At 22.0% G+C, this 16,531-nt stretch overlaps 2 protein-coding genes across 2 annotated transcripts; both read left to right on the top strand.

The window, feature by feature from the left end:
• Positions 1–13,645: 13,645 nt before the first annotated feature.
• On the top strand, positions 13,646–14,042 carry C8Q69DRAFT_511257 (hypothetical protein; the record flags this gene model as incomplete). Its single annotated transcript, XM_028633259.1, has 2 exons — positions 13,646–13,666; positions 13,737–14,042. 2 exons carry the CDS (start codon positions 13,646–13,648, stop codon positions 14,040–14,042), a joined length of 327 nt encoding a protein of 108 aa, XP_028480815.1.
• A 509-nt stretch (positions 14,043–14,551) lies between these two features.
• Positions 14,552–15,680, top strand: C8Q69DRAFT_410279 (hypothetical protein; the record flags this gene model as incomplete). The annotated part of the gene is made up of 4 exons (XM_028628292.1): positions 14,552–14,626; positions 14,683–14,789; positions 14,864–15,424; positions 15,473–15,680. 4 exons carry the CDS (start codon positions 14,552–14,554, stop codon positions 15,678–15,680), a joined length of 951 nt encoding a protein of 316 aa, XP_028480814.1.
• Positions 15,681–16,531: the final 851 nt, after the last annotated feature.

The raw sequence follows: 16,531 nt of genomic DNA, 5'->3' as shown, positions 1-16,531 counted from the left end.
AATATATCTGCTTAATAGAGTTATAGACAGAAATTTAATAAATAACTTTTTTAAATTTAGAGTAATATTTAAATCTTATAAGATAGAAAAAATAAAATATAAATATTCTTTATATTATTTCAGTATTTAAGAGGCGATAATAAGATTATTAATATAGATTTATATAAATTTATAGAGCTTTCTTAAATAGAAATTTATTAGCCGTTATATATAAGTAAGTATATTATAGAATTCTATTACTATAATATTAAAGATTTTTTAGCTATAATATATTATAACAGCTAGCTTTAATTAATATAAGGGAAAGACTTACTATTAGTAAAAAACAAGATAATATTAAAGATAGAAATATATATATATTCTTTAATTATTATAAGAATATTATCTTAAATTAAAATTAAATAAATATCTAGTTCTATTTTATAGTTTAATAGTCTAATATTAACTATAATATATTCTTTATATATTTAAATACTATTCTTCTTAATTATCTTCTAAATAATAAATATAAAATATTTATTAAGTATATATCCTTTTATTTAAGATATTTATCCTTATTTATAGAGTTTATTAAAAATTTAATTAATAACTTCTTTATTTTTAAGATTAAAAGAATAAACCTTACTATAGTATAGTAAATATCTTTCTTAGCCTTCTTTAAGTAATATCTTTATTTATTAATTCTTTAATATATTTATAAAACTATAATCTTCTTAAATATTATATTTATTAAGGATTTTTTATAAATAGTTTATAATATCTAGCTTATTAAATATAGTTATTTTATTTAATATATATTATTTAAGTTTAAGTTATTAGATTATTTTAAGAGCTAGCTTACTTTATTTAATTCTAGTTTATAGAATTTTAATAGTTATAATAATATACTATAGTTTAATAGTATACTATATTAGATTAAAATATAGTAATAGCAGTAATTTATTTATTCTCTCTCTTACTCTCTCTTATTTTAATAGTATTTTAATTTATTGCCTTTAGGCAGAATAATAGTAGAATATTAAGTTATAAAGATTAGTTTCCCTAGAATATTCTATTACTTATTAATTTTATTATTACCTTTTACTTTACTTTAAGATTACTTTTAATATTAGCCCTCTTTATAATAAATATAATATCCTTAAGAGAAAAACTATTAAGAATAAGTATTTTCTTCTACCTTATAGAATAAATAATTAACTAATTAACTCTTAATTAAATAATAAGTACTTTCTATAAAATAGTAAGAGATTTATTAAGTAACTTTACTTTCTTATTCTAGTAAAAGGAATATATTAATATTCTTAAATATAAAAGAATAGTTAAGCTTATAAATCTATTAAGGTATATATATTTAAGGGCGTTATTATTATATATAGATAGTTAAGTATTATTTTCTTCTATTAAGCGCCTTTTCTTCTCTATTAAAAACCCTCTCTCCTCTATTAAATAGCTCTCTTCCCTTTAATAAAGTTCTTTTTTTCTAGAAGAGAGCTATTTAAGCCCCTTATCTGTAAAATATTTATTAGAACTATCTTTTTTTTTATTAAAGCTATCTGAGTTTTCTCTTAAGCTATTAGAACTGCTACTTTTAAGTTTATATAAGTCTTTACTTTTCGCCCTTAAATACTTATCTTTAAGTAAAAATTTAAGTAAATATCTGAAGTAAAAAGATATAATATAGCCTAAATCTAATACTATAGGCTAGGCCCTTAGATAGTATCTTAAGTAAAATAATATTTAAGGCTTAAATAAACTAGAAATAGTTCTCTAGTTCTAGTTCTAGTTAAGCCTTAAATAGACTAAATATACTACTAAATTATTAGCATTATAAAAGTATAAGAAGGTTAAATTCTATTAAGTCCCGCGAGAAGTAGGGTTACTAATATATATAATATAACTAGTAAAATAAAGCGATAAGCCCTAAAGGCAGTAAGCCCGCGAGTCTTCTTTATAATATATATTCTTTAAATAATATTAAGAGTAATTATTATATTTTAACTTTTAATTTAGCTAAAAAAAATATTATATTATTAAATATTATAATTCTCTTTCTTATTTATTATAATTACCTCTAAATATTTAAGATTATTTATTTAAGAGTTATTTAAAAATATATATATAATTAAATAAACTAATATCTTTAAGTAAAAAGGGTTTTTTAATATTTTATTTATAGGGCCTTTTATAATACTTTTATATTAAAGAAGTTAATAAATCTATTTTAATTATCTTTAGATAAGTATTTAGTAATCTAGTATTATATAGTTATATTAGTTTTATTATATATAGCTTTATATAGATTTTTATTTAATTTAATAGCTTTTTAACAGTTCTTATTAATAAGCTATTTCCTTATATAAGAAAATTACTTCTTATAATTCTCTTTTAAAAAGATAAAAGTAAGTTTTCTCTTTTAATTATTAATATTTTTTATTAATAATATTTTTATAGTAAGTTAATTTTCTAACCTTTAATAGGTTTTAATTCTTATTAGATTTAATACTTAATCTTAAAATACTAGAGTAATCTTATTATAAGTCCTCTTATATAAGAGTAGCTTATTATTATTATTTTAAATCTTATAGCTTTAAGTAAAGAGTTTTATATTACTTAATTTCTCCTAAGTTATTATAAACCTAAGCTTATAACTAGTTAAAAGAAATAGATTTAATTATAGTAAGACTTATTTCTTCTAAATCTAGAAAAATAACTTAAAAGAATAAATATAAGAAGTAAAACTATAATTATTATTATTATTATTTTCTTATTATAAATTATCTTAAAATATTTATTTCCTTACTATATAATAAAGTTATATAATTCCCTATAATACTTACTAGTTCTAACTGCTATTTTATAATAAATAAGTTAAATATATATTTAGCTTTAAAATTCTAGCTTAAGATTAAAAAGATATTTAAATTTCTAAGTACTATTTTATAAGCTAAATTTATTTTAAAGTATTTAGCTTTTATAAATACTTTTACTTAAGTATTTATATAATAAATAATAATATATTCTCTAATTTTATTAATATTAACTGCGTAAATTTATTATTTATTATTTTTTTTATATTAGTTAAACTTATACTCTTATATAACCTCTATATAATATTAATATATATAAAATATATAGTAAGAATAAATTCTAACTAGTAATATTTAAACTAAATAAATATTATATAAGTTCTTATTTTTAAATTAAATAAGTAATTTTATTCTTAATATTTAAAGAAGCTCTAATTAAATTTAAAGCTTAACCTTAATATTTTTATTTAAATACATATACTTCTAGAAATATTAAAAATTTATTTATAAGTATTTAGTTAGTATATATAAGGTATAGATTTAAAGTATATATAATATATATATAGTTATAGTAAGAATATTCCTTTAGTTAATTAAATCTATAAGTTCTTAAATAAAATCTTAACTTAACTTAGTTAGTAATAGAGGAAAATATATATAATCTTCTTATTAAGGTGCAGGCTTAAAGAGTAAGTTAAAATAAATAAAATAAGTAGTTAATATTAGGACTAGCTATAGAATCTCTATTTAGCTAATTTAAATTAAAATAGGCTATTATAAGTAAACTTAGTAAATAAAATATAGTTTAAAAAGCTTAAATCTAGATTAAGCTATATACTAAAGATATTCTTTATAAGATTATATAATTCTTTATATAATTTAAAAGAGTTAAGTCTTACTCTTTTAACTTATATAAATATTAGCTAGTAAATCTTCTTAGGCTAATATTATAATAATATTCTCTTTCTTAAGATTAAGCTTTATTAAAACTATCTTTTAGTTTTAACTTATTTAAATAGCGGTAATAAAAGTTAGTAATAATCTTTTAAATATACTATAGATAATATATAAGCTTCTTAATCGGGATGTAGCTCAGCCCAGCCGGGGACGAGCTCAGCCCACCCTAAAAGCTCATACCACCCAAGTATTTGGGATCTCGGCGCACCCCAAGAAACTTTGATTTTTCCTAGCCTATTTAGGCATAGTAGAAATATATAAAAAATATTATAAAATAATTTATATTTTAGTCTACATTATATATTAAAATTAGGATTTTAGGATTTTAATTGGGTACGCTAGGGCAAGAGTTAGTAAATTACACATAGAAATTCGAAAATTACAAATCTTTCTTGGTTTTTTAATTCTTAAAAATCGATTTTTAGATATTTAATTTTTCTTTTTTTATATATATAAGATATAGGTTATAACCTATATAAATATTTAATTTCGAGTGAAATATCTTTAGGTTTCGACTTTTAATAAATTCTTGAAGTTTTTAGTTTAAAAGCTCGGCCCACTTAAAAAATGGTAAAAATACTCGGGTGGGCTGAGCTTCTAGGGTGGGCTGAGCTCGCCCCCGGCTGGGCCGAGGTGTAGGCCCGCTTCTTAATTAAATTATTATAACCTAATTACTTAATAATATATTATAATTAAAGCCTTTTATAATCTTAATATTTCTATTAGAAGTTTAAAATATCTTTAATAACTTATTTCTTAAGGCTATTAACTTTAATAAGTAATAGCGAAAATTATCTCTATTTAAATATAAAGTCTTTAGTAATAGAATAGAGCAGGCTAATATTAAATATAAAATAAATATATATTAAGGTAAGTAAGTCTAGCTAGTAAGTATATAGGTTAATAATCTTAATAATATAGAATAAATTAAGATTCTTTTAATTAAATTTCTTTTAAAGATATTAAATATAAATATTCTAAGTATTTAATTAAATAGATTATTCTATATAATAATAATAAGCTAAGGTTTAATAATAGTTAATTTACTCTTTATAATAGGCTTAAGCAATATAAATTTAAGTATAGATATAATTTATAATATCTTATATTTTTTTAATAAAGGCTTTAATATCTCTAATAGCAGGCTAGTTTATAGGCTAAATAGGCTTAAATCCTATATATAAATAAAACCTATAGTTAGTAAAAAAAAATAATACTTTAATAATCTTAAAATAGTAGAAGTTTAATATAAATTTAGCTAAAAATAACTAGTTAATCTAATTATCTTATAAATAGCTAATATAGGCGTATAAATATTATTTTAAAATAGCATTTATTCTCTTAGTCTAATTATTAATCTTAGAGTAATAAGTAATAAATAATAAGTTTATAATATTTAAATATTAAATTAAGTATTTCTAGAAAGTAGTAATAAATTAAAAGCCTTAGTTAAATACTATAATCTTTAATAATTTATAAAGCTTTTATATATAGCAGATATATAATTATACTACTTCTTTAATATTATAAATAGCTTAGTAAGAAATAAAGTATCTTATCTTTATAAGTTAGTCTATAGTAATTAATATAATATTATAACTTTAATAAAGTATAAGTCTAGTAATAAAATCTATTAAGATATTTTACTAAGAATATTTAGAGATAAGAAGCTAGTATAGCCTTTATTTAAGAATATAATATAATAATAAATATAGTAATTCTAAGTCTAATAATTTATATATTAGTATATATTTAACTAATAGTACTCTTATAAGATTAAGTTATAAAGCTTATATTTTTTAAAGTATTTAAATATATACTTATTATAGTATTTTTATAATAAGTAAGCTCTTAGCTTATTATAATTAAAAATATATAAGTAGTCTTTATAATATAAATATCTTCCTCTTTATTAATAATTAGCTAATATAATCTTAAGATAATAATTAGCTTTATAGTCTAAGGCTTATAGAATAAACTATATTAAATTATTAAATAGATAAGTTATATTTAATAAATCTTTAATATTAAATAAATATTCTAGTTTATTAAATATAGCAGGAGAACTTAGCTAATTTTACTTAATAGGCGAGGCTACTTCTTTAATAAGCTAAATAGCTTCTTTAATAGGCTAAATTATTCTTTTAATAGATTAAATAATCTTAATAAATTAATTAAGTAATAAAATAAACTAAATAGATTCTCTAAATTAAATAATTTAACTTTTTAAAATAAATTAAGTAAGTATTCTTATAGATTTAATAAGATTTCTAATCTTTTAAGCTATTAGGTTAGTAAAGTAAATATACCTTACTATTTAACTCCTAATAATAACTTCTAGTTTTAAGAATCTCTAAATTTATAGGTTAAGGTTCTCTTTCTTTAAGATTATTTAGCTCTAATATTATAGCTGTTTATTTCTCTTTTTAAAAAGATCTTCTAATCTCTTAATTAAGGTATTAGATTTTATTCTTTATTTTTTAAGATAATATATAATTTAGAAGTTAAATTAAGATAAGAACTTAGACTAATAAGCTTATTATTAGTTTAATAGCTTAATTAATATAAAATATTTTAAATTATAATAGTCTGTAATAACTTTAATTAATAATAGTATATCTTTAAGCTTAGGGCGCTACTTCTTAAAGCAATAAATAATTATTAATAGTTCTTTATTATAAATCTTATAATTATATTTTATAATAAAAAGCTTTTTTAAAAAAAATATAATAAGATATAAGATTTTTTTATTATTATATTAAGATATAACTTTAGCTAATATATAATTAAATAAGTTAGTTTTAATTATAACTTTATAAGTTTAATTAAATAGCTTTAAAATTAAGGCTTAAATAAATATTTTTTTTAAAGCTTTAAAACTAGATTAATAAGTAGGTATTTAATTAAAGAAAACTCTCTTCTAGATTAAGTTTATAAGCAATATAATTATCTTAGAAAAGTTATAAATAAACTAATAATAAAAGTTACTAAACTTAATAAAGATTTATATATTAATTATATAAATTATATAAATTAAGGTCTTCTATTTAATAATTATTTTTATCTTATTTAAGTTTATCTTAATATAGTCTTAGCTAATAATAATACTTAAAAACTTAATCTTAAAGATAATAAACTTATACTTTTAAATCTTTATATATAAGCCTATTTTATATAGCTTCTATAAAATAATATAGATATATTAAATATATTTAGAATAGGTTATATTATATATTAAGATATTATTAAGATATATAGTATAAAAGATATTAAGGTAATCTTATAGAATATTATTAATAAACTATTAGAATATTATTAATACTTCTATTAAGCTAAATAGTATTATTAATAATTTAAATAGGCTAAGTTAAGTATAGAAAGTAATTAAGTATTTTTATTTTTTTTTAATATAAAGATTATTAAATATAGAAATAATATTAATTTTTATAGAATATTTTATTCCTTTTAAATTATTTAAAGTCTTCTTAATTAAAGGTAGAGAATATTAGTCTTTAATAATTATTATATTTAGGGCTTAATAATCTATATAGATTTATATTCTTTTACTAAGCTTCTTAATAAATAGAATTAAGAATATAATAGGTAATAAGCTTAGGCAGATAAATCCCTTTTTTAAGTTTTTTTTAATCTATTTTTTTAAGATCTTTAATTTATCTTAAGATATAATATATAGGAGTTTAAAGGGGAGTAACTTTCTCTCTAATAGCTTAATATTATAATTATAAAAATAATATAATAATAGATACTTAATCTCTTTAGAAGAAAAGATATTAATATAATTTTTAAATTTTTTAAGTAATAGGCGAGTAAAGTCTTCTTTTTAAACTTATTTAATTCTTAAAGTAATATCTAAGTTCTTTAAGATAATTATAAATATTTAAATATTTTTTTAAATATAGATAGAATAAGCAGTTAGAGAAATAAAAGCTATATTTCTCTTTTTTAATCCTTTAAGTCTTAGAAATAAATATTAAGATAAAGTTTGTAGAAAAATATTATATAGGGTAGATATTTTAATTAGCTTTCAAAATATATTATAATTTTTTTAATAATAATTATTATTAAAAGTAATATTATAGATAATAAATTATAAGTATAAGTTATAGTACTTTAACTAGAAGAGTCTTAAAATAATAAGGTAATATACTAGTTAAATAATATAAAACTTAGCATTCTTTTTAAAGTAATTCTTAATTCTTATATTTATTTAAATATAATATATAATCTTCCTATTCTCTAATTCTCTTTTATTAAATATATATAAAATAATTAGGCTTTTTAGGAGAATAAGCTTTAATTTCTAATCTTTAGCCTATTCTTAATCTATAAATCTTTATCTTTTAACTCTAATATTAAGTAGAGTATAAATTAATAAGTAAATCTTCTTCTTCTTCTTTTCTAATATTATAAATAATATTATTAATTTTAATTATTATAAATATTCTTTAAAATTAATTCTATAAATAGCAGTAATAGAGATTTAAATAATATATAGTTTTTAAGCCTAGCTATAACTTATTTTAGGCTTATTTCTTTTATTAAAAATTAGCTAAGGAATAGATTATATAAGTCTAAGAACTAGATTATCTAAGAAATCTAAGGGTAAGGTTTATATATAGCTATAGCTTAAATCTTCTAGCAGTTATTTAAATGCAGATAATCTTTAATATAATATTCTAGGAAGCTATATTAAAAGTAAGCGCTAGTTTTATAATATAATAAGCTATATTTTTTCTTACTTAAGCGTCTAGAAGTACTTAGGTTTATTAAATTATATAGCTATACTAAGGCTAGTTTATTTTTTTATATAAAGCTTCTCTAGGGCTAATTATTATATTTTATAGCTAAAATAGGATTTAAAATAAATAAAGGAGATTAAATATATTAAGTAAGTCTTAAAATAGTAGTATAAGTCTTTATAATAAAAGGCTAATTTATAATATATTAGTAGTAATAGTTCTTAAAGTCTTATAAGAACTTAATAAATTAATAATATTTATAACTTAGAGGCTAGCTATATAATAATATATCCTAGAGTTCTTAGCTAATAGCTTACTTAAATAAGGTAAATAATATTTTTTTAAGTATTTCTCCTTTTAGCGCTAAGCGCTAAAACTTAATAAAAAAGATTTTAAATTTCTTATTAATCTAATAAAGGTTAAATAATTTATTATATATATTATTTATATAATTAGGATTATTAAATATATATTTTAAGATATTTAAAATCTTTTAGTAATTATTAAGAATATAGATTTTATTTCTAATATATAGTAATATTTAAGTATAAGATATATCTTTTAAGTAATTAGTTATATAGGCTATATAGCTTTAAAAGATTAGAAATTAGTTTTAATTAATTATTATTTTTTTAAATCTAGATTATAAAGTACTAAAAGTTCTTTTAGTTATCTTTAAACTTATTTAAGTTAAGAAGTCTTTTTAAAAATTTAGGGGCGGAAAAAGATATAATAATAAATATTTTAAATACTCTTATTAAAGTAACTGCAGATCTCTTAATATTAGGCTTAGATTTAAATATAAATATAAATATATTTATAGTAGAAATAGCTATATAATAAGCTTAATCCTTTTTAAAAATAGCTTAAATATATTACTATTCTTTTTTATTAAGCTATACCTTTTAATATTATTAAATAGCCTTAAGATTAATATTTTCTTATTTAAGTCTTTATTATATAGCTATAAACTCTTATTAAAGTTTTTAAAATTTTATCTTAATTTATTTAATATATTAGCTAGCTTTATTTATTAATAACTTAGCCTTAGCAATATATTTATATACTAAGTAATAATAATTATATTATTTTAGCCTATAACTAGTAGTAATATACTTAATAAACTCTTCTAAAATAATTAGCAAAAATAAGAGAATTAGGGTAAATATTATTAATAGTATTAACTTCTAGATAAGAGCTACATAGTATTAAGGTACAGGCTTAGAGAGTAAGTTAAAATAAATAGAATAAGTAATTAATACTAAGACTAGCTATAAAATCTCTATTTAATTAATTTAGACTAAAATAGGCTATTATAAATAGGCTTAGTAAATAAAATATAGCTTAAAAAGCTTAAATCTAGATTAAGCTATACGCTAAAGATATCCTTTATAAGGTTATATAATTTCTTATATAATCTAGAAGAGTTAAGTCTTACTCTTCTAACTTATATAAGTATTAGCTAGCGGATTTTCCTAGGCTAATACTATAATACTTCTTAATAAATAAGAAGAATAAAAAGAAAATAATCTTAATTATAAGGAATAAAAATATTAATTAAAGTATTATATTTTTTATATAAGACTTTAAATATACTTTAAGAATAATTAAATCCTAGACTTATAATTAATATATACTTAGTATATATAGAGTAAATACCTACTGCAAGTTATATACCTTAAAATAATATAATTAATATAAGTATAAATAAATTAAATAAGAATATTAGTACTATATATCTTATAAGCTACTAAAATATATAAATAAAGTATATAAATTTAAGCTATATATAGAGATAGCTTATATAATATACTATAATTTAAAATTATTTACTAATAAGTAACTAATAAAGGTAACTAGTAGCTAAGAATATATTTAGCATATACTAAGATTAAATAGAGAGTTAAACTTATTTTATATTATTTAAAGATTATTAAAGTTTAATTTAAGTATACTTATATTTTATTTTTTAAATAAAAATAATACCTTATTAATTATTAATTTTAAAAATAAGAAATTTATTATATTAATTTTTAGTTTCTTTTTTAAAAAGTTTATTAATAAAAGTAATATTAAATATATAACTTACTTTTTTATAAAGCATTTTAAAAATACTTAATTTAATATAGTTATATTTATAGTATTATCTAAGCATATGCTTTAGCATATATTTACAATGTTTAATACTGCTGCATTTAAATACTTAATAATATATCTTATTTTAAATTTTATCTTTTTTATCCTTTTAAAAAAATAGAAGAGATAAAGTCTTATAATTACCTTAAGTATAAAGCTTAAACTAGATCTAAGCTATATTTAGTATATGCTTATAATATCTTAAATATTTACTTAAGATAAAGTATAAATATACCTTTAATATAAATTGTTAAAATATTTAATAAATATTTATATTAAAATAGTTATAAAGTAAAGAATTCTTTTAATAAATAAAATATAAGATACTATTAAAATAAGTTATTAGATATTTAAAAATAAATAATTTATTTTAAATATTATTAACTATAATCTTAAAGATATTATTATAGCTAATAATAATATTTATAAGAGAAATAATCTTTTAAATATATTTAGCATATATCTTACTAGAACTTATAAAAAAAATATATTTAATTAAGTTCTATATAAAGAGAGAATTTAAGATATATCTTAAATTTTTTATCTTTACTTTATATATAAGAATTAATACTACTTTAATTATTTATTATATCCTTAAACTAGTTTAAGTATACTTTATAAAGATTATAGTTTTATATAAGTTTACTTTATAAAGAGTTAGCATTTAGTTTAAATATAATTAATATTAAATATATATTTAGCATTTACTTAGCCTTAGTAAAAGTTATATTAAATATATTTAAATAAGAATATTATATAGCTATTAATTAAAAATGCTATTAATTTAGCTATTAATTATAGTTATTTAATTCTTAGCTATTTTTAAGTATTTAGAGATAAAATAATAATATTTCTTAGCTTTATATTAGCTATTATATATATATATATATATATATATATATTATAAATTTTAAAGAGTTTTATTATATAAATACTATTATTAATTCTTAAATAAGCTAATTTTATATTAATTATATAATTAGCTTATACTTAATCTGTATATAAGATAGATTAAGCTTAACTTAGCTAAAGATAAGCTTTAAGGTAGGCTAAGCTTTTAGGGTAAGTTAAGCTTAGCCTTAGCTAAGCTAAGATATAAGCCCTTATTAAGCTCTTTAATATTTATATATATAAAAGCTTTTCTTTATTTTTTATTACTTTTTCTTTAATAAGTAAAAAATTTATAAATTTAATAAATTAGTAGAATTAAAGATATAGAAGAATTTTATTATAAATACCTTAAAGCTTTAATAATAGTTACTTATATTAATAATTAGCTTAATTAATAAAGTAGTAATTAAATAACTTAACTTAATTAAACTCTTAAATAATTTCTTAATTAAGTATTTTTATTAGCTTTAAGAAATTATATTATAATAATATTAATTTTAAACTTTTATATTAAAATTATTAAGTAAGTTATTAAAGTTAAAGTATATATTAAATATTATTATAAAGCTTACTTTACTATATCTTTAAGCTTTATTTTTATTTAACTTATTTACTTATTTAATTAAGCTTACTTTATTATACCTTTAAAATAAGAAAGTTATTATAATACTATAATATTAACTAGCTTTATATAATATTATAATAACTTAATATTACTACTTTTATAATTAATTAAAGTATAATTATTTAAGTTAATAATATTATAATTTTCTTACTATTTTATTATTAAAGTATTTTTTTTCTTTACCTTATTTATAAAGACTTTCTTTAATCTTAAAAAAACTATTTTAACTTTATTTTATATATTATTAATATTTATATTAATAATTAATATATTTAATAAGTAAAATAAGTTATTAATTCTAAGCTCTTATTATTATTAAATAAGAATTTTAAATAATTAGTAATAACTAGCTTAGTATTTATCTTTTTAAGTACTTAAGGGCTATAATATTAACTTATAAGTTACTTTATAATTATCTTTAAATTATTAATACTAAAATTTATTAGAGTAAGTATATATAAAAGGTTTAATCTTATAATAAAAGCTAATAGTAATTCTAAGAAAAGGGAATACTTCGCAAAGAATTAGGTAGCTCTTACTATATTATGTATACTAATTCAGGTTAGCTCCTAAATAACTAATCTTTGCCAAGTGTCTGAGCTATGCTAAGATAACCTCCGGCTATTTTCTTCTGCGCCTTCTGTGCCGCGCCAATATTTTACAAATCCTTACGGGTATTATGTTTGAAGAATAGAATGCATTCTATTGTAAACCATCTTGCGAGTAGCTAGTTGTTGCCGACACAGTGGAAATTACCTCGCTGACAGCGGTCGCAGAATGGCATTTTCTTGTCTATTTTGCATTTATTAGGGGTCATGAGTGAACAAAGTAACTAGACTCCAACCATACCGCATTTGGCTCTTTTATTTCGACGGGTTTTACAACCTTTGCTGCGATCACCTACACCGGGTATGGTTGGAATAAAAAGAAGATGGTTGTCTTGGGCGACGGCTGTCCTCGAATCCAACAGCTGAGTTGGCGTAGGTTAGGTATTGTCGCCTGAGGTAGAAACATCGGTCGAAGAGTCAGAATTTGGAGACTTACCTTATAAAAAAAGTCCGGTTGACTATGAACTGTATATTTGAATACACTACAGAGCTTTCCTTTTCCTTGAAGATATAGCAGAGTAGGTACCTAGGTAGATATAGAGGGTTATCTGTGTCTGTCGGTGGCAACCTAAACAAATCTGGGATTATATAATCAGATAGAACGATAACTTAGTGAAGTGAAGCTTTAAGCTTGGAGCTCTATTTGGTCTAGCGCGGTCTGGTATATATCACCTCCCTCAGCCAAATATGTCAATGAAGTCTTTCCACTCACTCACTCACACAGGCACCTGTCTCTCTCTGCCCTCATCGCCTTATCCTCCATCGCCAGACAGAATCGTACTCTCTGGCTGTGTTCTTCGAGACTATCAACAAATAAATAAGCCGCTGCATAAGCTAAACTGCAAGTCCATTTAATCCGTCATGGCTTCTGTACCTCGAAACGTTGGTGCTCGTTTTTCTTGTTTCCCTATTCCAAGAATGAAACGGCCCACTGATGTATGATTCTGACTAGTTTGAACCACCAGAAGACTGGACAACCGATCCCAAAGAACTCAATGTTGGATTTGTCTGGGGTAACGCAAACAGCCCTGGACAGGAGATGGCCAGAGAGCACGGCCTAATTGATCCGCAGCCAATTATGTGCAGTAAGCCCCATATCGGCTGTGGCAGCGTCCTATTCAAGTCCGGCGACAAGTTCTACATATGGGGTCAGCTAGTTGGTGAGGTCTTCGAGATCACGTTAAGCCGGGATTTCAACAAGATCTTGCAGAGAATGTACAAGTCGGATACTTGTGGACTGAAGTTGAAGGCGTGCTAGTACAAATACTGCCTCCGGAAACCACGGTGGTGGGAACACTGGGATCAACGCTGCTGAAAATACCGCAAGCTCTCATTAATCTGATGAAATTGGAGAGGATTAGCTCGAAGAATGTTGTACTTCAGTTCCTTTGTCCTTCGTGGCCTTTCGTCTTGTTTGATTTGGAATTGGAGATTGCTGAGTTACCCTCATTAGCTCAGTATCAACGGAATAATCGGAGAGTTACTTGACTGGCTCAACATAACATCTTGTTCTGTATACGATATGAACTTGCCTGATTGCAGAAGGCGTATTCCTTTGAAGTAGTCTCTGTCGGAAACTTCATTTTTGAAAAGTTTTGTAAGTGGGAGTTTTCTTTTCCCACCCCCCAATAGTTGTTGACTCCTACGTGCTTCGCGTAATCCACACGATACTCTTGCTACTCACAATAATACGTCGCACAAAAGACTTGCGAAGCTGTTTCCATATCAAGCAGTATCAGTGATAAAACTCCGCATATCCCAATAGATATGGCAGAGAACATTCTCCGTGCATTTAACGGGACGCTAGATCTCCGGGCTGCCTACAGCTACAACGCTGGACAGGTACGTTCTGACTTCGGATCGACATATTCTGCAGAATAATTAAAAGAGATACCCAGGTCGAATCCTTCCTACAGGACGTTTGCAGCAACCCTGCAACGTATGCTGTACCGGCCAATGTCCAAACTGAGTTGCAGCGGATTCGGCGTGAGATCCTACGATTAAGGTATAGGCCCAGTCCTGCATTTCCAATACGTGCTACAGAACTCCTTGGTTATTATAGTATTTAACTATTTATAGATCGCCGAACGGACCAGACTACGCGTCAGCTACTCTGACGCCAAACCAGCACATACACCGAACGTTGAATCCGGCGTGGCCCCCATCACGGCAGCCTGTAATCGTTTCGAAGTTTAAAGTCGGAGGCCACGCTCACAGTAATCTAAACTACTGGGGCATCTTCGACCTTCTCGGCCTATTTCTGTCAACGATTGGCGGCGCTCCGACTGGAGCCAGCAAACGGAATTTCTACTTGCCTCTGACGGCCGTATACGGAAAATGGTGCGCAGCAGTTGGAGATCGAACGCCGTACATGTACCAATGTACATGGCGTCAGAGGTGCGGCCAGGCCGACGAGTTTTTTCTGGGCTCAAACTTGGCAGGGTATGATGCGCCAAAACCTTCGACAGGCACCTGGCTGTATGTTATGAGGCGGGCCCGCTTCCGTCCTCTGAACGACGAACCGTTCAAATTGACTGGATACGACTTCGTGCATGCCCCTGCTCGTAGGGGACCCCAAGCATACAACAGGCAAAGATTTGGTACTTGTGCGGAGACATACCCCTTTTTAAGACTTCTCAAGTGCGACTATTCCCTTCCATCCTGAGTGATATAGACTGACCGTTGCAGGGGCCACAATCCTACTAGAGAAACCTGCCATGGCTTAGCCTTGCAGCGAGACTTTACCACAGCTGCACAGTACGAAGATAATCTGTCTGGTTCTGCTTGGACGAGGGTTAGAGACCCTTGCCCCAACTGCCAGGTGCTAATCCGTCTATACGGAGGGAACCTTCAGAACTTTTTAAGTACTAGCGGCCAAGCCGGGGCGCCACCCTAGTGGCAGTTTCTTTTTTCCTTTTTTCCTTTTTTTCTTTTTTTTTATTATAGCCATTATAAAATATAGTTCTATATTTTAAATTATGCTAACTAAGGTAATTTACTTTACTTAATATATAATATAAACTTTAGTATTATTATTAATAGTATTAAAAACATTTTATTTTATAATATTTATTAATAAATTAAAATAATATAGTAAATCTTATAAAGACTAATATTTAAATATAATTTCTTAAACTATATTAAATTAAAATATACTTTATTAATTATAAATACTATAAATAAATTTATTCTATACTTAATAGAGTATATATTTTAGAATATATAAGTATTTTAATATATTAATTAAATATTAAAGATTTTACTATTACTTATATTTAGTTTAATATTATTTTAAACTTCTCTATATTAATTAAAGGAAAAAGGTAATCTTATAAAATATAATAAAAGTATATTTAGTAAATAAGCTAAAGATAAACTTATTTATTAATAATAATATTATTATATTATTAAATATATATTATAAACTAAAGTTATAGTAAACTTACTTAATCTTAGAGAAAAAATAATAAAATAACTAGATATATATAATAGTTAAATTAGCTAGTTATATAATATAGTTATTAAGATTAAGTTATTCTAATAACTTAATAAATTAAATAAATAAATAAATAAACCTCTTAAAAAATAAAAGTTAAATAAATTAATAATTTATTCTAACTACTATAAAACTTAATCTTTAACCTTATTATATATAGATTATTACTCGCTTATATTTTAATCTCTTATTTTATATTTTATTTAATTAGTTTAACTAATTACCTTTATTAAAAAATTTCTATACTTTAA

The sequence above is a fragment of the Paecilomyces variotii genome, assembly GCF_004022145.1.
Source record: "Paecilomyces variotii strain CBS 101075 chromosome Unknown C8Q69scaffold_42, whole genome shotgun sequence".
NCBI classification, from domain to species: domain Eukaryota; kingdom Fungi; phylum Ascomycota; class Eurotiomycetes; order Eurotiales; family Thermoascaceae; genus Paecilomyces; species Paecilomyces variotii.
This window is presented reverse-complemented; position numbering and strand designations above follow the sequence as displayed.